Genomic DNA, 22,128 nt, shown 5'->3' with positions numbered 1-22,128 from the left:
AGTTGTACAGGGAATTGGTGGGACCACATCTGGATATTGTGCACAGTACAGAGGAAAGATGTAAATATGTTTGAAACAGTTCAGTTTGAATACAGCAGGATGTGCGGGTTGTCTTATGCAGAAAGGTTGGACAGGTTGGTTTTGTATCCACTAGAGTTTAGAAGAGTAGAAGGCAACTTGATCAAAATCTTTTAAGATCCTGATGGGTATTGACAAGATGGATGTGGTGAGGATATTTCCTTTTGTGGGAGAATCTAGAACTAGGGAGTCACTGTTAAAAATAAGTAGTCGCTCATTTAAAACTGAGATGAGAAGAGGTTTTTTTCAGAGGGTTGAGTGCCTCTGGATCTCACTTCCTCCAGAGGCAGTAGAAGCAGAATATCTGAGCATTTTAAGGCAGAGCTAGATAAATTCTTGATCAATAAAGGGGGTGAAAGGTTATTGGGGGTAGGAAGAAATGTGGGGCTGAAGTTACAATCAGATCAGCCATGATCAAGGCTCGATGACCTACTCCTGCTCCTAATTCGCATGTTCATATGAACAACATTATAACCTGTTAAGGTGAAATACTTTACCTGCTACATTTCTACATTTGTAAACGAAAAAAATTAAATTTTAAAATATTTTATAATCCTTGCTTGGGGAGATGAGCAGTGAGACACGGGAAGAGTGGAGCAGCTTTGGATCAAAGGTAACTACAAAGTGAAGGGGGGATCACAGAGCAGGAGCACTGCTCAAAAATAGTGGCGATCAGGTCACGTGACGCCCAAGTCAGAACAGGAATGAAACAAAGTTAAAACGGGAACCTACTGCAATCGATTTAAATAAACCCGCAGTGAAAATCGAATTTAAATTCCAGAGCTGTCATGGTGAGATCTGAACTTTTGAAAGTGGGAACAGTAACCAAGTTGGATGATCAGCCATGATCATAATGAATGGTAGGGCAGGCTCGAAGGGCCAACGGCCTATTTCTACTCCCATTTTCTCTGCTTCGAATCAAAAAGAATGCTCCCCATATACTTGCCATGCCCCATTTACACATCACCCGTGTCTGTTGTCCTATTTTGTCTCCTGTCCCAATTATTTTAAAATTCTTATCCTCATTTTCAGATCACTCCATGGCTTCACCCTTGCTGCCCTTTGTAACCACCTCCAGCCTATACAACAGAAAACAAAAAAAGCCTTGCAAGATCTCCACAAACTTCCAATTCGGGTCTCTTGAGCATCCATGATTTTAATTGCTCCATCACCGGCATCCAGGCCTTCAGCTGCCTAGACCCCAAGCTCTGAAATTTCACTTCTCCGCCTCTCTTTCCTCCTTTAAGATGCCGCATAAAATCTAATTGGTGCACTGGTGCCTTCTGCACTGGAAATGCTATGATAAAAGCTACCTTTGACCAGCTTTCCTTTTTGTAAAAAAACAAATATTTTATTAAAGTTTTCAAACACAATTTTTCCACTTTACAAATTAACATAAGAGATAACACAATAACTAATAAGTAACATTATTTAAATAAAATAGTGAACTAGCAAAGTAACCCCCTCTCTGGGCTGCTGCTGACGATCTATTTTCCCTTAACGTTCCGCGAGATAGTCAAGGAACGGTTGCCACTGCCTGGAGAACCCCTGAGCCGATCCTCTCAACGCAAACTTCATCCGTTCCAGTTTTATGAACCCTGCCATGTCATTTATCCAGGCCTCCACACCGGGGGGTTTCGCTTCCTTCCACACAAGTAAATCCTTCGCCGGGCTACCAGGGACGCAAAGGCCAGATTATCAGCCTCTTTCGCCTCCTGCACTCCCAGCTCTTCCGCTACCCCAAATATAGCTAACCCGCAGCCTGGCCTGACCCGGACCGTCACCACCTTTGAAATCACTCTTGCCACTCCCCTCCAGTGCCGGACACGACCAGAGCATATGTGTGTGGTTCGCCGGGCTTCACAAGCACCTCCCGCACCTGTCCTCCACTCCGAAGAACCTGCTCAGTCTTGCTCCCGTCATGTGTGCTCGGTGTAGAACCTTGAATTGTATCAGGCTAAGCCTGGCACACGAGAAAGAGGAATTTACCCTACTTAGGGCATCAGCCCACAGACCCTCCTCAATCTCCTCCCCCAGCTCTTCTTCCCATTTTCCTTTCAGCTCCTCTACCAGCGCCTCCCCTTAGTCTCTCATCTCCTGATATATTTCGGACACTTTGCCCTCCCCGACCCATACCCCCGAAAAGCACTCTATCCTGGATCCCGTGTGTCGGGAGCAGCGGAAATTCCCTCACCTGTTGCCTCGTAAACGCCCTCACTTGCATATATCTAAAGATATTCCCCGGGGGCAACTCATACTTTTCCTCCAGCGCTCCCAGGCTTGCAAACTCCCCATCAATAAACAAGTCTCTCAATCTCCTAATTCCTGCCTGATGCCAGCTCTGGAACCCTCCGTCCATCCTTCCTGGGACAAACCTATGGTTATTCCTGATCGGGGACCACACCGATCTGACCAGCTTTCCTGAATATCAGTCCTGCAATGTGGCAATCCCACAGATAAAAAATAAAGTCAAATGTTGCTTGACAAAGTTTTTGTGATGCACCTGGAGATGTATCACTATGTAAAAGGAAATGCAAGCTGTCATTGTGGAGGGCCAGGTGTGTGCATGGATTAGTCTGGCTGTTTCAGGAATCAGCTGATTGCTGCTGATCAGACAGCTGTGAACCTGCTGGGCGATGCTCATCCCTTGCCAATTCCTAAGAAAATGAGCGTTTGAAGCTTTCAAGCAATAGAACTGTTCATTCTGGAGAGGACCCATCAGAAAAAGTGCTCAGAGAGAGTGAATGAAGACCCCAACAAGGAGCTCAGTTTTAAAGAAGCTGAGATTTCAGGTCTTGTACCACACATTACAACCCAAGACACAATTTTATAGCCATCACTGGCATAGTCAGAGTGCACGTAAACTAAGGAACAAGTTTCCTCGTTGCCTGACCCAAATTATTTCAGTGTCATCACAGAGGCCAAGATAAAGCACTTGACAATAGAAACTACCCAAACAAATCTGGAACAAAGCTTGAAAAAAAGGGAGTAAGATCATCTCTGGATTTCTCCAAAAGGATTATGGAGCACATCATCCAGTGTTGCTCCACCTTTTCCCTTCTGTCAAGCTAGATTTACAGGGTGCACCGAAATAAAAGTAACGGATGCTACCTCCACTAAAACATCTATTGAGTTGACAAATCCAACCCATGGATGCCCTGGCAGCAGGCCACATTCTTATGATCATAGACTTTACAGTGCAAAAGGAGGCTATTTGGCCCATGGAGTCTACACCGGCCCTTGAAAGAGCACCCTACCCAAGTCCACACCTCCACCCTATCCCCGTAACCTCACTTAACGTTTGGACACTACGGGGCAATTTAGCGTGACCAATCCGCCTAACCCGCACACTTTGGACTGTGGGAGGAAACTGGAGCACCCGGAGGAAACCCACGCAGACAGGGGGAGAACGTGCAGACTCCGCACAGACAGTGACCCAAGTTGGGATTTGAACCCAGGTCCCTGGCGCTGTGAAGCACCAATGCTAACCACTGTGCTACCGTGCTGCCCCAATTATTATGATGATCTAGTTCAAAGATGTTTGTGACAGTGCATGCACAAACCCATGTGCCAATTCAATTTACGTGCACTAGGAAAGGGCTCAGTCTACCACAGACTCAGTTTATTGCCCAAAGTTACATCTCGAAAATGAGAGGCTGTAGTCACTGCACCGATCAGACATTCCTTGAGGCCCTGCAAAATGTTGAATATGTAAATTTGAAAATGAAGAGGGTGATCACAAATGGGAAGAACATAAACTTTCAGCTGCCAGAATAATAGTGCCAAGTCTGTGCTCATTGTAGAGAAGAGCTGTGGGTTCAGGATTTGGTTCATGAATCCACCATTTTCTCCAACAGTTAATACTGTTGAAGGTGATACTTTCTCTGGAGAGAGTGCAGTGAGGGGAAAGTGCTCAGCACCCTGGGTGACGCGAGTTGTATAGGGGAGGAGGAAGATAGGGGACTAAATGATTCGCAAAGCAGACAGACACGATTTGAAGATGCTATGTTACTTCCCTGGTGCCAGGGTGAAGGATGTTTTCAAGCAGCTTCAGGACATTGAGGAGGCAGGGTGAGCAGCCAGAGGGCATAGCCCACATCAGTACCAATTGCAAAGGCAGAAAAATCACTCCTGGGGCAAGTGGCATCTCCACAAGCTGAATCCAATGTCCTTGCAAGGATGTTTGCTATTGTTGGTAGAAGGTTTAAACCCATTTGGTAGAGAGATGGGAAGCAGCAAGTACCATTAGAAAAGAGAAACTAGGTGCACAAATGATTGGAAGAGACAAATAACAAGTAAAGAAATAGGGGTCAGACTAAATGGGAATATAAGGCGGCCAAAATTACATTTGCAGTGCATCTATGCAAATACAGGAGGAGGTGAGATAAATAAGTTTGGTGAGATGTTGCCCAAAGAGCCACTTGGGAATATTATACCTTGCTGATAATGGAGAACTGGCTCAGAAAAAAAGATTAGGACTGAGGACTAATATTCCAGGATAAAAGATATTTAGGAAAGATGGTGAAGGAATTGAGAGGAGGGGAGGCTCTCATGATTAAGGAGAATATTAAAGTGCTAGAGAGAGAGGATGCCCTGGGCAAGTCAGGCCAGAATCTATTTAGTTAGTTAACAGTAGAGTACCTTTATATCACTGGACGTACTCCACAAGCCATCATCTAGGGGGAAGATAAATTACAGAGGATTGCAAGAAAGATAGAGTAGCGATATGGAGGACTTCAATTATCCTAATATAGACTGAGATACTATTGGCATAAAGGATCAAGAAGGCAGGGTGTAATGCAAACAAGTATCTGAAATGTGATCTGCAATATTTCAGCTCAAAGAGGCAGACAAGTCTGGATATGGTTTTGGGAATGAGAAGGATCAAGTATTATTAGGGAAACATTTAGTGATCATAGAATCGTATGGTTAAGATTGGCTGCGGAAAAGAACAAGGAATAATCTAGAATAAAATTACTTAATTGGAGCACAACCAATTACCACCGTTCATGGAGAACAGGGGCGGGATTCTGCCGTATTCGGCAGGGCGGGCAACTCCGGAAGGAAGGAGTGGCGTGAACCACTCCGGCGTCGGGCCGCCCCAAAGGTGCGGAATCCTCCGCACCTTCAGGGGCTAGGCCGGCCGTGGAGTGGTTTGCGCCGCGCCGGCCAGCGGGAAGGCGCTTGACCCCACGCCAACCGGCGTGAGTTGGCGCATGCGCGGGAGCGCCAGCGTATGCTGGCGTCATCCCAGCACATGCACAGAGGGCTTTGTCTCTGCACCGGCAATGGCGGACTGCTAGAGCCGCCAGTGCGGAAGAATAGAGTGCCCCCACGGCACAGGTCCGCCCGCAGATCGGTGGGCCCCGAACGCGGGCCAGACCACCGTAGGGGCAACATCCGGGGCCAGATCTCTCTCTCTTCCCCCCCCCCCCCCCCCCGAGGACCCCGGAGGCCACCCGCGCAGCCAGTTGCCGCCGGTAAGGACCTACTCTAATTTACGCGGTGGGACCGGCAAAATCAAAAACGGACGGCCATTCGGAAAATTCGGCAGCCAGCGGGGGCGGGATTCACGCCCCCCCCCCCCCAGCGAATCCCGCCCCAGATGTCTCCGGAGAGCTGCAATCAGGGATTTATGGGCAAACTGTAGGCAAAGAATGGGCTACCTTTAAAGAGGAGATGTTTCAGGTACAGTCGAGGCTTATTCCAATGAGGAATTGGGAAAAGCCAAAGGTCACTCAGTAGCAGCCTCCCTAGATTTGATTTAAGTCTTCCATGAATCTAGCTGATGGAGATGACCAGAAGAGATCAAAAGTGGCTGCTGTTTGGACCCAGGAGTCCTAATGGCATAAAGGTCAACCATTCATCCCACCATTTTCATTCCAGCTCTCTTAGCACTGCTGCCTCATGCCGCCGAGGTCCCAGGTTCGATCCGCGCCCTAGGTCGCTCACTGACCGTGTGGAGTTTGCACATTCTTCCCGTGTTTGTATGGAAAAATGTGCAGGGTAGGTGGATTGGCCATGCTAAATTGCCCCTTAATTGGGGGGAAAAAAATGAATTGGGTACTTTAAATTTTTTTAAATGTTAATGCCAGCTCTCAGTAGAGCAATCCAGTCAGTCCATTCCCTTTTTCTATTCCCATAGGTCTGCAGATTTATTTTTCACGTTCCCACCAGATTTCCTCTTTGGAAAAGTGATCATCTCTGCTTCCACCACTAACATGGACAGCAAGTTCTAAGTTATTACCACTCACTACATAACAACATTCTTCCTCGCGCCTCGCTCAAATCTGTACCAGTTGGTAGTTCTTTCATCAGCCAACGGGAACAGCTTCCCATGTCATCCTTATCGAACCCTGTCATAACCTTGGACACCTATTAAAATGCTCTTCATCAACCTTAGCTTCTCTAACCAAGTGCGTAGCAAAATTCAATTTCTGCCAAGTCTCTTCCACACCCTCTCAAGGACCATCAGGTGGTTGAAATACTCTAGTTACAGCCTAACTATAGATTTATAAAAGGGAGGGCACAGCTTCTGTACTCAATGCCTCTATTTACAAAGCCCAGGATCCCATGTGCTTTGTCAACTACTCTCGCAATATGTCCAGCCATCTTCAGGGGTCAATGCACATGAGCCCCCAAGCCACTCTGTCCCTTCACACTTTGCAACTGTTCCATTAAGTCCCTTCACACTTTGCAACTGTGCCATTAAGTCCCTATGCCTTCTACCAAAATGTCCCTATGCCTTCAACCAAAATGTATCACTCGCTTGTATATTAAATACTCTCTGCCACTTGCCTGTTCATTCTACTGGTCTACGTTCTGTTGCAGTTAATTATCATTCCGCTGTTTGCCACATCTCCAATTTTGGTATCATTGGCAAACTGCAGAACTAGTATCCATATCATTTTTATTAATTTTTTAAAAATCAGTGGTTCCAGCACTGGCCTTCGGGAAAGACCACCCTCTAATCTAAAAAATAGCCATTTACAACAGTTCACCATTTTGCCCCCAAACTTCTTTTATTCCAAGCTACTGCTGACCCTCCTATTCCAAAGTCTCTGTTTTTGTGAACCAGCCTTCTATGCAGTAGCTCGGCAAACACCTTCTGAAAAATCCACATAGACAACAGCTGTTGTATTCCCATCAACCACCTTCAAAAAATGTAATTAATCAAGCACAATCTTGGCCTTTTGCAGATCTGTGCTGGCTTTCCTTAATTAACCCCGAAAACTCCACCAATAAGAGTCACATTTGCACTCTCTAGTCCTCTAGTAGCTGTATCTGGGACATTTGAAAGATTATGGAAAGCCCTCCACTATCTCCACTCCCATTAACAGCCTGTGATACAAGCCACCTGAAACAAGCGACTTACCCACTTGCCACAGCCAGCCTAGAGTACATCCTTCCTATCAATTTTTGCTGCATCATTCCCTCTACCAGCTCTGCTTCGACTGATAATTTGAAAGCATCCTCTTTCTTAGTAAACACCAATACAAAATACTTCACTATTCTAGCCTCATTCGCACATTTTGAGTTAGAAGTCACCCTCTTTGGCCCGAATGAAACCCATTCCGCCCCTTACAGTTTACATGCTGGCAGAGGATTTTTGGATTCCCTTTTATGTTAACTGCCATTCAATACTCCTCTTCTCTCTCCCAGTCTTTCTTATTTTCTCCTTATTCCTTCTCTCACTCTATTGTGGTTGGTCTGGATTTCGCGTGTACCATACACCCATTTTTTGTTTCATCATATTCTTTCGCTCCTTTGTTAAGAAAGGAGCCCCGGCTGTGGTCCCCTACCTTTCCCTGTTGTTGGAATATTCAGACATATCCTCCTTAAAGGCTCACCCATTGTTCCCCATTCTCTTTTCCATGCCTGCCTTTGGTTCCATGTTACCCTGGTTAGATCCCTTCTCAGTCCGTTGGAAGTTTGCCTTCCTCCAATTTAGAAGCTTACTTCAAATTGCCCCTTGCTGCTCTCCATTACTAATATAAACTTTATAATATGATGATCACTCCCATGTGTTCGCCCACAGACAAATGCTTCTCTTGCCCACCTCATTTTCCAGCACCAAACCCAGAAATGCCTCCTTTCCAGTTGGACCAAGAATATCTTGGAACACTTCAGAAATTCCTACCTCTGCTTACTCTTATCCCAATATTGTTATTTGGGAGGAACAGGGTTTCCCAAGCTGCTGAACCCCGAAGGGCCTTCCAAGATGTCCAAATATTCTCAATGTTGATGCCCCCTTTTTAGTTGTGAAATAGGTGCGAACACAAATCGAATGTAATTAAGTATTTTTCAGCCATATCTAGACATATATTAATCTGGCAATAATTAAAAGTTCCCACGTGCTCACCCAGTTTGGGAACCAGAGGTCAAGTAATATTAAAGTGCCCCAATATCACCACTCTATTGTTCTCTCACATCGGATTTCCCTGCAGATTTGCTCCTCCATCTTTCCTGCGCCATTTACCTCGAATAGTGTGATAATGGCTTTTTGCTTCTCAATTCTAATCAAATGGATTCTGTCCTTGCGTCTTCTTACCAAGATTGCAGCACTTTCCCAATCAATACATGCCATCTCCCTTTTCCCCTACCGCTTCTGAACATTCTCTCTTGGAACAGTCCTCGCCATTTTTAAAGCCACATTTCCACCAGTGACAATACTTTATCTTCCCACACAGCTATTTGCGCTTCTAGCTCTCACCTTTTAAAAAATATATATTTTTATTAAAGTTTTCGAACACAATTTTTCCCCCTTACAAATCAACAAAAATGGTAACATGATAACTGGTAGATAACATTGTTAAAATAAAATAGTGAACTAACAAAATAACCCCCGCCCCCTCACCCCATCTAGAACACAAACAATTTACCCCCCCCCCCCCCCCGGGCTGCTGCTGGCTATCTATTTTCCCCCTAACGTTCCGCTAGATAGTTGAGGAACGGTTGCCACTGCCTGGAGAACCCCTGAGCCGATCCTCTCAGCGCAAACTTCATCCGCTCCAGTTTTATGAACCCTGCCATATCGTTTATCCAGGCCTCCACGCCGGGGGGATTTCGCTTCCTTCCACATGAGTAAAATCCTACGCCGGGCAACGAGGGACGCAAAGGCCACAATATCGGCCTCTTTCGCCTCCTGCACTCCCGGTTCATCCGCTACCCCAAATATAGCTAACCCCCAGCTTGGCTTGACCCGGACCTTCACCACCTTCGAGATCACTCCCGCCACTCCCCTCCAATACCCCTCCAGTGCCGGACACGACCAAAACATGTGTGTGGTTCGCCGGGCTTCCCCCGCACCTCCCGCATTTGTCCTCCACTCCGAAGAACCTGCTCAACCTCGCTCCCGTTATGTGTGCTCTATGTAGCACCTTAAATTGGACCAGGCTAAGCCTGGCACACGAGGAAGAGGAATTTACCCTACTTAGGGTATCAGCCCACAAACCCTCCTCCCCGAGCTCTTCTTCCCATTTTCCCGAAAGCACCCTGTCCTGGATCCCTTGTGTCGGGAGCAGCGGAAATTCCCTCACCTGTTGTCTCGTGAATGCTCTCACCTGCATATACCGAAAGATATTCCCCGGGGACAACTCATACTTTTCCTCTAGCGCTCCCAAGCTCGCAAACGTCCCATCTATAAATAAGTCTCCCACTCTCCTAATTCCTGCCCGGTGCCAGCTCTGGAACCCTCCGTCCAACCTCCCTGGGGTAAACCTATGGTTGTTCCTGATCGGGGACCAAACCGAGTCTCCCAACACACCCCTCTGTCGCCTCCATTGCCACCAGATACTTAATGTTGCCGCCACCACTGGGTTTGTGGTAAACCTTTTCAGGGAGAGCGGTAGGGGCGCTGTCACCAGCGCTTTTAAGCTTGTTCCTTTGCAGGCCGCCCCCTCTCCCTCTATCATCCACTTACGGATCATCGCCATGTTGGCGGCCCAGTAGTAGTCGCCCAAATTCGGCAACGCCAGTCCCCCTCTGTCCCTGCTACGTTGCAGGAACCCCCTCCTTACCCTCGGGGCCTTCCCTGCCCACACGAAGCTCATGATGCTCCTATCTATTTTTTTGAAAAAGACCTTAGTGATCAATATAGGGAGACATTGAAACACAAATAGGAACCTCAGGACGACCATCATCTTAATCGCCTGCACTCTGCCAGCCAGTGACAGCGGCTGCATATCCCACCTTTTGAAATCCTCTTCCATTTGCTCCACCAGTCGAGTCAGATTGAGTCTGTGTAAGGTTCCCCAGCTCCTGGCTATCTGAATCCCCAGGTATCGGAAGTTTCTTTCCACTCTCCTTAGCGGCAGGCCATCTATCCCTCTACTCTGGTCCCCAGGGTGTATCACGAAAAGCTCACTCTTCCCCATGTTAAGCCTATATCCCGAGAAATCGCCAAACTTCCTCAATATCTGCATAACCTCTATCATCCCCCCCCCACTGGATCCGCCACATATAGCAGTAGGTCATCTGAGTAGAGTGACACTCGGTGTTCCTCTCCCCCTCTAACCACCCCTCTCCATTTCCTGGAGTCTCTCAGCGCTATGGCCAGTGGTTCAATTGCCAGCGCGAACAGTAATGGGGACAGCGGGCATCCCTGTCTTGCTCCCCTATGTAGTCAAATATACTCCGACCTTTGCCGATTTGTGACTACACTTGCCATTGGGGCCCCATAGAGGAGTTTAACCCAGCTGACAAACCCCTCCCCGAACCTCCTCAGCACCTCCCATAGATACTCCCACTCCACCCTATCAAATGCCTTCTCTGCATCCATTGCCGCCACTATCTCTGCCTCCCCCTCTGCTGGGGGCATCATTATCACCCCCAATAGCCGTCGCACGTTGACATTCAATTGTCTCCCCTTTACGAACCCTGTCTGATCTTCGTGCACCACCCCCGGGACTCAATCCTCTATCCTCATTGTCAGCACTTTTGCCAGCAACTTGGCGTCCACATTTAGGAGTGCGATAGGCCTATAAGACCCGCATTGCAGCGGGTCTTTATCTCACTTCAGGATTAGTGATATCGTCGCCTCCGACATTGCCGGGGGTAGGGTCCCCCCTTCTCTGGCCTCGTTAAAGGTTCTTACCAGCAGCGGGGCCAACAAGTTCACATATTTCCTTTAAAATTGCACCAGGAACCATTCAGGTCCCGGGGCCTTCCCTGCCTGCATGTTCCCCAGCCCTTTGGTCACCTCGTCCACCCCAATTGGCGCCCCCAGGCCTGCCACCTCCTGCTCCTCCACCCTCGGGAACCTTAGTTAGTCCAGAAACTGCTGCATCCCCTCTTTTCTCTCCGGGGGTTGGGACCTATATAACCTCTTGTAAAAGGTCTTGAACACCTCATTTACCTTCCCTGCTCTCCGCACTGTGGTTCCCATTTCATCCCTAACTCCCCCTATTTCCCTCGTCGCTGTCCTCTTTCAAAGCTGGTGGGCCAACAGGCGACTCGCCTTTTCCCCATATTCTTATCTCATCCCCTGTGCCTTCCTCCACTGTGCCTCTGCCCTCCCTGTGGTTAGCAGGTCGAACTCCGTCTGGAGTCGTCGCCTCTCCCTATATAGTCCTTCGTCCGGGGCCTCCGCATATTTTTTATCCACACTCAAAATCTCCCCCAGTAATCTTTCCCTTTCTTGGGCCTCTGTTTTCCCCTTGTGAGCCCTGATGGAGATCAACTCCCCCCTGACCACTGCCTTTAGCGCTTCCCATACTACCCCTACTCTGACCTCCCCATCATCGTTGTCCTCCAGGTACCTTTCGATACATCCCCGCACTCTTCCGCAGACTCCCTCATCCGCCAATAATCCCACATCCAGTCGCCAGAGTGGACGCTGCTCCCTCTTCTCTCCTAGTTTCAGATCCACCCAATGTGGGGCATGGTCTGAAACAGCTATGGCCGAGTACTCCGTTCCTTACACTCTCCCAAATACGAAGAAATCTATCCGGGAGTATACCTTATGGACGTGGGAGAAAAAGGAGAACTCTTTGGCCAGCGGCCTAGCAAATCTCCACGGATCTACTCCCCCCATTTGGTCCATAAACCCCCTAAGCACCTTGGCCGCTGCCAGCCTTCTTCCGGTCCTGGATCTAGATCTATCTAACCCTGGGTCTAGCACGGTGTTGAAGTCTCCCGTCTCCCAACATCCGCTTCATAAATCCCGCATCATCCCAGTTCAGGGCATATACGTTGACCAGGACGACCTCCATTCCCTGCAGTCTGCCACTCACCATCACATATCTGCCCCCGCTGTCCGCTACAATGTTCCTAGCCTCGAACGACACCCGTTTCCCCACCAATATGGCCACCCCTCTATTCTTTGCGTCCAGCCCAGAGTGGAACACCTGTCCCACCCATCCTTTCCTTAACCTAACCTGGTCCGTCCCACCATCCTTTCCTTAACCTAACCTGGTCCGCCACCTTCAGATGAGTCTCTTGAAGCATGGCCACATCTGCCTTTAGCCCCTTTAAGTGCGCTAACACTCGGGCCCTCTTAAATCGGCCCATTTAGGCCTCTCACGTTCCACGTGATCAGCCGGACTGGGGGGCTGCCCGCCCCCCCTCCCCTGTCGACTAGCCAACACCCTCTCTTGGCCAGTTCCCACTCCCCGGTTCCGCGCACCCACCCATCCCTCAGGCGATGCAGTCCCGCCTCGACCACCTTTTCTCTTACCAGCTCCCCTTCGATCTCTGCAGCAGCAACCCAGTTGTCCCCCCCCCCCCGCTAGATCCCCATCTAGCATGGTTACTCCCCCCATATTGCTTCCGAAAGTCAGCTGACTTCAACTGACCCCGGCTTCTCCCGCTCTCTCCTTGACCCCCCCCGTGTGAGGAACCCCCATCCTCCTTGCACCTATCTTCCCGCCATCATGTCTCTGGTGTGGGAAAAGAAAAAGAAACCCCGCGCTTTCTAGTGCCATCCCGCCCCCCCATGGCGCAGCTCCCCCTACCGCTCCCTGTCCCCCGCCTGTGTCTCTTCTTCCCCCCCCCCCACCGGCACCCACATTTCTCAGTGTCCCCCCCTCCCCAATTTACACCTCTATACATCAGTATTTTCGTTTCCCCTCCAACATCAGTCCTGGTCCAGTTTCTCTTTTTGAATGAAGGTCCATGCTTCTTCCGACGTTTCAAAATAGTAATGTCTGTCCTGGTGCGTGACCCACAGTCGCGCCGGCTGCAACATCCCGAACTTCACTTTCTTCTTATGCAGCACCTCCTTGGCTCGATTGAAACTCGCTCTCCTTCTCGCCACCTCCGCACTCCAATCCTGATACACTCGTATCACCGCATTCTCCCATCTGCTACTTCGTACCTTCTTGGCCCATCTCAGAACCACCTCTCGGTCATTGAAGCGGTGAAATCGCACGATCATTGCCCGAGGTGGTTCTCCAGCCTTTGGTCTCCTCGCAGGGACCCGGTGGGCCCCTTCCACTTCCAAGGGGCTCGAGGGGGCCTCAGCTCCCATTAGCGAGCGTAGCATCGTGCTCGCGTAAGCCCCGCCGTCAGCTCCTTCCACTCCCTCGAGGAGACCCAGGATCCGGAGGTTCTTTCTCCTTGATCTGTTTTCCAGGACTTCAATCCTTTCGGTGCACTTCTAATGGAGCGCCTCGTGCGTCTGCATTTTGACCGCTAGGCCCAGGATCTCATCCTCGTTGTCCGTTACCTTCTGCTCCACCACACAGAGCTCTATCTCCTGGGCCTTTTGTGCCTCTTTAAGCCCCTCGATTGCCTGTAGCATCGGGGCCAGCACCTCCTTCTTAAGCAGCTCCACACACAGTCTTAAAAATTCATCCTGGTCCGGTCCCCATGTCGCCTGGGCTCCCTCCGACGCCATCTTGCTCCTTTCTTTCTTCTGCCGCTGTCCTCGAGGATTCTCCGAGATCTGGCCGCCGCCGCCGATATTTTTCTTTTCCGCTTTGGGGGGGGGGGGGGGGGGGGGGGGGGGGGAAGACTCCCTGTTGCCTCACCCCACACCGGGTTTCGTCACAAAAGAATTTCCCGTTGGGGCTCTTAAAAGAGCCCGAAGGTCCGTTTGAGCTGGAGCCGCCGAAACGTGCGGCTTAACTGGTCATCGCCGCAACCGGAACCCTAGCTCACACCTTTTGACCACAATTTGAATGTTCATGCATTCTAAACTGGTTTTGCAATCTATGTGGGTCTTCGCAGTCTGCTCCTGTCTGAGAGAGTATTATTTCCTTCCACACACACACACACCTCTTTATGCACCTGGTTTCCTTTTATCTACTTTTATGCTAATGTCCACCCCACCCCCCCGCACACCTCCCACCACCAATTAAATTTAAACACTTCCCAACCACACGAATGGACCTTCCCAGAAGGACACTGGTCTCATTCATGTCGATATGCAGCATATCCATGCAAGGGGTGGAGTTTCAGCATAGGGTTAACCGTCCAGATGCTACAAATATTCAAAACTAAATGCATCTGAATTTCATGTCTGGGCCCAATTAAGTATTAATATTTGGAATGCAACGTCACAATAGCCTACATCATACCGTGGCATCTTAAGTGTTGACTTAACGGTGTCTAAACACTCATCCGGTCAGAGCTAGCTGTGTCACATTTTTTATATGACCTGATAGAAAAGCAAGACCCATACTTCCAATTAGATAATGAGGGTAAACACCACACCAAGGCACAAAGGATGCCCAAGTGACTTGACTATTTGCAAAAGAATTGAAGTACTATTTTTCTCTAAAGATGCTGTGGTGTTGGCAGACTTACTTGGGGAGGATCTAACATTCTCCATCGACTATCATAAAACAATGTTCTAATGAATGGGGTACACATTGCTGGGTTCCTCCAATGTGATGCACCAGTTAGGAAAGAAGGGGCTCATGCAATTACCATAGCCATTTTGCTTACAAACTGATGGACGGTCAGTTAATCTGGTTTGGAAGGTGTTTGTTAAAGTTTCTTTGGGACTTCTACTCAATAAGAAATGCCACGGATTTCTAATACCAAAACAAAAGATCAACAGGGTCTTTTTCAAGAGGACAGGAATGCATCAGTAGTGCATTGTTAACATCAGCTCAGATCATGCATTCAATTTCTGGAGTGGGGATTGAAACCATAAACTTTTGATTCAGAGGTGAAAGTGTTGCTAAATTAGTATTTTGTCTTTCATGGGATGTGGGCTTCACTGGCAAGGCCAGCATTTGTTGCCTGTTGCTAATTGCCCCGAACTGAGTGGCTTTAAAAAAAAAAATAGTCAACCACATTACTGTTGATCTGGAGTCACATGTAGGCCAGACCAGGTAAGGACGGCAGATTTCCTTCCCTAAAGGACATTAGCGAACCAAATGGGTTTTTACGGCATTCGACAATGGTTTCATGGTCATCATCAGACTTTTAATTCCAGATATTTTATTAAATTCAAATTTCATCATTTGCCATGGTGGGATTTGAACCCAGGTCCCCAAAACATTATCCGGGTGTCTGGAATACTAGTCCAGTGACAATACCACTACGCCACCGCCTCCTCTAAATTGTGTTACTGGATTAATAATCCAGATAATACAAATTGCACAATACCTACAAGAATTTGATTTTCTAAAAACATCTTGAAATATTTTCAAAAAAATCAGTAAAAATAAGTGACTACAGAGCTCAGACCATCATTAAAACCCAACTGATTCAGTGATGTCCTTCAGGGAAGGAAATCTGTCACCTTTAACAGCGTGTGGAGGGGTTTCAAGTGGGTGACTCTTAAAATGCCCTGCCCCCGAAACTGGCAAAATTGCAGTTCTGCTACAATAACTAAGATAAAAGCAAATTAATGCGGATGCCGGAATTCGAAACAAAAACAAAAAATGCTGGACAAACGCCGCAGATCTGACAGCCTCTGTGGAGAGAGAAGGGAGCTAACGTTTCGAGTCTGGATGACTCGGTCAAAGCTGCTACAATAACTGTTGCTTTCACACAATCAGAAACAGCTACTCATCTTATTAAGTACATTTCATACACATCGGAAAAGGGACATGGGTTACACCAAGGCACTGTACCTGACAACTGAAGGATATAGTGGTAAGGCTCCAACAGGATCCTTTCAGGAGCTCCTTCCTTATTCTCCATAGTACTGAGTTGATTGGATGAGCATTAACCTGTAATAATTAAATATTTACTGGTCAACAATTTGCAGATAAAATATTGTGAAACTTGTTATGCTACTGCCATTCGTCTTTCTGGTGAGAATTTGTCAGTTCTGCTTTACATTACTGGATTTGCATTCATTTCACACATTCAAATACAATATAGCCGTGAAATGGCACTAATTAAAGACTGGAGTATGGTATCCCTCCAGAAAAAAAATACGCAGCTTACTAATACTTCCTTTAATTGGTGTTCAGTGTTATGCAGGGAGAAACAGTCTCACTACCCCTACTGATTGCATCAGCAGCAACACAAATACTGAGCAAATGATCAACGTCTAAATTTTGGCGTTCAGCTTTAACACAAACTCCAGAGGGATTATCTGATTTGAGGTGGCTGCTGGAGGGAAAAAGGGAAAGTGAAAGACATTTACCATCTTAAATTCCAGCTCTGGGAAATACAAAGTGGAATCAGATTTGTGCTGTGGGAGGGGGAGCTTGGAGCAACAATACAGGTTTCTGCCCAGAAATCCAAGCACTGGCCTTAACAAGTAAATCTCGTCTATTGTCAGAACTGCTGCCAGACAGTGTGACCACCACAACATTCAAAAGGTCTGAAATACTAATCCAAAAGCTTTGGCACTTGCTGTGAAAGATATTCTTCCAGTACAGCAGTCTTACATCAAAGTTGTATTTCAGCTAGCTTTTCCAATCAATGTATCCTGTTATTGGTCGGCAAGCAACCTGCAAGAATCAAATCTTTTTAAACCAATGCACTGTTCTGCCAATTCAAAGCACACATTGTCTTTTTTATGGTTGCTGTTATGTGGGGTCCACACCAGTGCCCTATCCTGATGTTCCATTGTTGGAATGATTCGTTCAATAGTATTGCACATCTCCCAACGTGATTCTCCTGACCAACAAGGTTATGCGTTTCCTGCCCTTATTGGATCGTTACTCTTGTACTTTCTATTTACTGTGGTGCCAGTTATTGGTGGACCACCTCACGTTGTGGCCCCAAGGCTAATAATGGAGGACAGCAGTGAAGTTTATTTTGAGGTGCCATGTTTTGAGCTATCCCCAGGTTACACCATTCCTGATGTCATCATCATTCATTTGTACCCCACCCCACACACTCTCCAAAGTCACAACGGGTGAACAACCTGGGGCCAGAACGATTTAAAAATATGCAGACATTTAACTTGGTTACAAACTTCAAATGGATATGCGGTAATCAATCACAAATGTAATTCAGATAATTGCAAAGTCATTAATTTTAGTAGAAAGGACACGGACTATAAAGGGTACAATTCTAACAGGGATAAAGGAGTAGAGGGGCTTTGGTGTGTATGTCTATAAATCATTGAAGGTGTCAGAACATGTTGAGAAAGCAGTGAATTGTGCTCCAGTGGCATAATCGGTTAGCGCGCGATACTTATACAGCAGGGAAGTCGGCGAGAAAGCAGTGAATGAAGCAAACAGCATGCCGCACTTCATTAAAAGAGGGGTAGAGTGCAAAAAAAACAAGGAAGTTATGATGAACCTGTATAAAACACTCGTTTTGTCTCATCTGGGAGTGTTGCTTCCACTTCTTGGTATCATTCTTTAAGATGTCATGGCTTCAGACTGCAGAAAAACTCAAAAATTGAAGGGATTCAGAACTTCAGTGGTAGAGACGAGAAGGTTTGATAGACACATTCAAAATCGCAAGGAGTCTGGGCAGAGTAGGGAAGGAGAAATGGTTCCCATTGGTGAAAGGATCAAGAAGGGGCAGCACGGTGGCACAGTGGTCAACACCATTGCCTCAGTGCCAGGGACCCAGGTTCAATGCCAGCCTTGGGCGACTGTGTGGGGTCTGTACTTTCGCTCCATGACTGTGCGGGTTTCCGCCCACAATCCAGAGATGTGCAGGTTAACTGGGGTTACGAGGATAGGGTGGTGGGTGGCTTGGGGGGAGGGGGAAGAGAGAGAGAGAGAGAGAGAGAGAGAGAGAGAGAGAGAGAGAGAGAGAGAGAGAGAGAGAGAGAGAGAGGGAGGAAAATAATGGACCTAGGTGGGCTGCTCTTTCGAAGGGTTAGTGCAGACTCGATGGGCTGAATGGCTCAATGGAACCAAAGGGCACAGATTTCAGCTAACTGGCAAAAGCAATGACAACACGAGGGAAAGACATTCGCGCAGCGAGTGGTTGGGATCTACATATGAAGTAGGAGTAAACCATACAGCCTCAGGACTCTAGCTTAATTTAATGAAATGTTGGAGTAATCAGATTATACCCCACCTCTGTCTACCACACTCTCTGGTCAGTCATGAATCTACCTCTCCCTTCTTTTTATTTTAAATTTGGAGTACCCAATTCATTTTTTCCAATTAAGGGGCAATTTAGTGTGGCCTTTACCCTGCACATCTTTTGGGTTGTGGGGGTGAAACCCACGTAAACACGGGGAGAATGTGCAAACTCCACACAGCCAGTGACCCAGAGCCGGGATCGAACCTGGGACCTCGGTGCAGTGAGGTAGCAGTGCTAACCACTGCACCACCGTGCTGCCCTACCTCTCCCTTCTAAATGTTCAGTGACCCTGCCTCCACTCCTCTCCGGGAAAGAAAAGGCCAAATGTTCATGAACCTCAAAAAATAATTCTCATCTCCATCTTAATGGGAGACTCCTTATTTTTAAATATGTGCCCCCAAGTCTTGGAGCATTTATACCCTTTCTTATACAAGGAGACTAAAACTGTAGACAGTGCTCCAGATGTGGCCTCACCCATGCACTGTACAACTGCATTCCATTTGCCATCCTCATCACTTGCAGTACCCTGCATACTAACTTTTCCTGACTAATTCATGAACCAGGATGCCTAGATCCCTCTTCATCCCAGAGTTCTCAAATCTCTCTCCATTTACATTTCTATTCTTCCAGCCAAATTAAACAAATTCAGTTTTCCACATATGGGCAAAGAAGCCTCCTGATGATTACCACCTACCCCTGCAGCCCCCACCCACCCCTAGCTAGCGAATCAGCACTCCTCCACGCTGAACACCAAATGGAACAAGCACAGTGACAAGGGCACAGAATGTACTCTAGGTCAGAGACATCAAAGGCTCAGTAGCACCACTACTGACTGAGCTGGCTCGAAAGGACGTAGCACAAAGGAAAGTTGCTAATCATCTCAGTCCCAAGTCTTTGGTGCAGGCTTGACCCAGGGTAGTGTCCTATGCTCAAGAATCTTCAGCTGCTTCATCGATGAACTTCCCTCCAAACTATAGTCAGAATGGAGGATGTTTGCCGATTGCAGAATGTTCAGTCCCATTCCTGACTTCTCAGATACAAAAGCAGTCGGTGCCCAAATGCAGCAAGATCTGGAAAACATTCAGGCTATGGGCTGATATGTAGCAAGTAACATTTGCGCTTGCACACAAATGCCAGGCAGTGACCATATGTGAATCAGGCCATCTGCACTTCACATTCAATGGCATTACCAGGGACCCAGGATCACTAGGGTGTGTGTGTGTGTGTGTGTGTGCGTTACCATTGATCAGCAAGTGATTGGGAACAATCATATAAACATTGTGGCTACAAGGGGCTGGGAATTTTGCAGTGAGCGACTCCATCATGCCTTTTCTACCATCTACAAGGCACAAGTCAGGAGTGCAATGGAATACTCGAGTGCAGCTCCAACAACACTAGAGACACTCTACACCATTCTGGACAGAGCAGCACACTTGATTGGCACCCCATCATTTATCATCTTTCACATTCACTTCCTCCACCACCAATGGACAGTGGCATCAGTACAGTCCATCTGTAAGATGCACTATAGCAATTCCCAGACCATCTGCAAGATGCACTGTAGCAATTCATTAAGGCTCCTTCAACAGCACCTTCCAAACCGCTAACTCAGGACAAGGGCAGCAGCTGCTTGGGAATACCAGCATCTGAAAGTTCCCCTCCAAGTCACTCACCATTCTTCTCGATTGCTGGATCAAAATGGTGGAACTCTTTAACAGCACTGCGAAGTGTACCTACACCATGTGGACTGCAGCGGGTCAAGAGGGTGCCTTACCACCAAGGACATTTATGGATGGGCAATAAGTACTAGCCTAGCCAGCATCACCCACATCCCAATAAAAATACGAACAAACATACATAGATACGAATTAGGACCTAGAGCAAGCCATTTAACCCCTTGGGCTTTACAATTACTAATAAACTAATAATTACTAATAAAGATAAACGAGCAAACCATTCACAAATTAATCACTTAATAATAATGTTTATTATTGTCACAAGTAAGCTTACATCAAGACTGCAATGAAGTTACTGTGAAAATCCCCTAGTCGCCACATTCCGGTGCATGTTCAGGAACAGAGGGAGAACTCAATGTCCAATTACCTAACATTATGTCTTTCAGGACTTGTGGGAGGAAACCGGAGCACTCTGAGGAAACCCACGCAGACACAGGGAGAAGGTGCAGACTCCACACAGACAGTGACCCAAGCCGGGAATCGAACCTGGGACCCTGCCGCAGTGAAGCAACAGTGCTAACCACTGTGCTACCGGTTTCCTGTTATACCATACTTCGATTTCGATCAGAAAGTGCCTGCTCTGGAGTCACAGACTCAAATGGATTGGTCAGCTTTTCCAAGTGGTGGTTACTAATTTTGGTCCTCTTTTTACCCATTCAGGATAATGGGGAGAGAAGGAAAGTAGCAATACTGATCAGACAATATTGCAACAGTTAAAGGAGGATATTAATACAGGTGAGCAGGCAGTGGAAACAGTGCAAAATTAAGGAACAGTAAAGGGTGCAAAACTCCAGTGGCAGGTGACTACAGGCTACCTAATAACAGTATCGCTGTCACAGGTTACAAAAGTGAGATCAGTGAAGCAAGTGGCAAAGACAAAGATGGGTATGAAGGTGTGATGGCAATGACCTTCCAGAATGCAGCCAAGCATTTCCTGGAATACTATTTTAGAACTGACAAGCGAGCAGGTCCTACAAGATTTAGAAATGAGTAAATCAGCCAGGTTTAATTAGCTATCGGACAGTAAGCAAGCACCTTATTGTGACCCTAATGAGACAGTTTGACACAGAGTTGAAGACCATCACGCACAAAAAGGCAGTCGACCCCCTCTAACATCCAAAGGCACCAACTCAGTGATACCCACAGGATCCAGCCCCAGGATCTAGCCCCTCGGAAGAGCCTAAGGCATTGACTCATATACAGGGGTATAGATCCACAGGAACCTGCCCTGCAGAGTCAAGGTCAGCCTCCATGTGGAGTACTTAAATCAGTTGTGAGCACTGCACCACAGAAAAAAAATACGGATCTGAGGGCGTACGGTGCTGCTTCACTAAAATGACAAGGGTCAAATTAAGGCGACAATCCGCAAAGATTTGATTAAGGGGTATTTGATGTGTTCAAAATGTTAATAAGTTGAACAAGCATAGTCTCCAAATTGCAAAAATCAGAACGCACATTTTCCAAAAAGGCTTATGGATTCTGAAAACACTCTTCCATAACAGCCTGTAGATTGAAACAAATTTGTTAGACAAGCTACCAAGGGATTATAGAGTCAAGGCAGGTAACACAGTAGCACAGTGGGTAACAAGCACTGTTGCTTCACAGCACCAGGGTCCCAGGTTCGATTCCCGGCTTATGTCACTGTCTGTGTGGAGTTTGCACGTTCTCCCGGTGTCTGTGTGGGTTTCCTCCGGGTGCTCTGGTTTCCTCCCACAAGTCCCATAAGACGTGCTGTTAGGTAATCTGGACATTCTGAATTCTCCCTGTAGCCATGTAAAATGGCTGACTCCCGATTAGAATGGCCAAACCCCGATTAAAATGGCGAATGGAAGAGGCGGATTGGAAAATCAACCCACGGGACTCAAACAGACAGCTGCAGGTAAAACAGTGTATTCGCCTCTGGAGAAGCCAG

At 47.3% G+C, this 22,128-nt stretch overlaps 1 protein-coding gene across 5 annotated transcripts in view; it reads right to left on the bottom strand.

The window, feature by feature from the left end:
• ggps1 (geranylgeranyl diphosphate synthase 1) overlaps positions 1-22,128 on the bottom strand; it is a 110,548-nt gene that overhangs the window by 36,141 nt on the left and 52,279 nt on the right. For all 5 annotated transcript variants that reach the window (XM_072498505.1, XM_072498510.1, XM_072498506.1 and 2 more), the window contains one exon: positions 16,107-16,205. In XM_072498505.1, the coding sequence (XP_072354606.1) occupies positions 16,107-16,176 (70 nt within the window). In that variant the 5' untranslated portion in view covers positions 16,177-16,205. The remainder of the gene's footprint in view (positions 1-16,106; positions 16,206-22,128) is intronic.

Source organism: Scyliorhinus torazame, chromosome 4 (genome assembly GCF_047496885.1).
Source record: "Scyliorhinus torazame isolate Kashiwa2021f chromosome 4, sScyTor2.1, whole genome shotgun sequence".
NCBI lineage: Eukaryota > Metazoa > Chordata > Chondrichthyes > Carcharhiniformes > Scyliorhinidae > Scyliorhinus > Scyliorhinus torazame.
The sequence above is the reverse complement of the archived record's forward strand: the minus strand, read 5'-3'. Positions and strand labels throughout refer to the sequence as shown.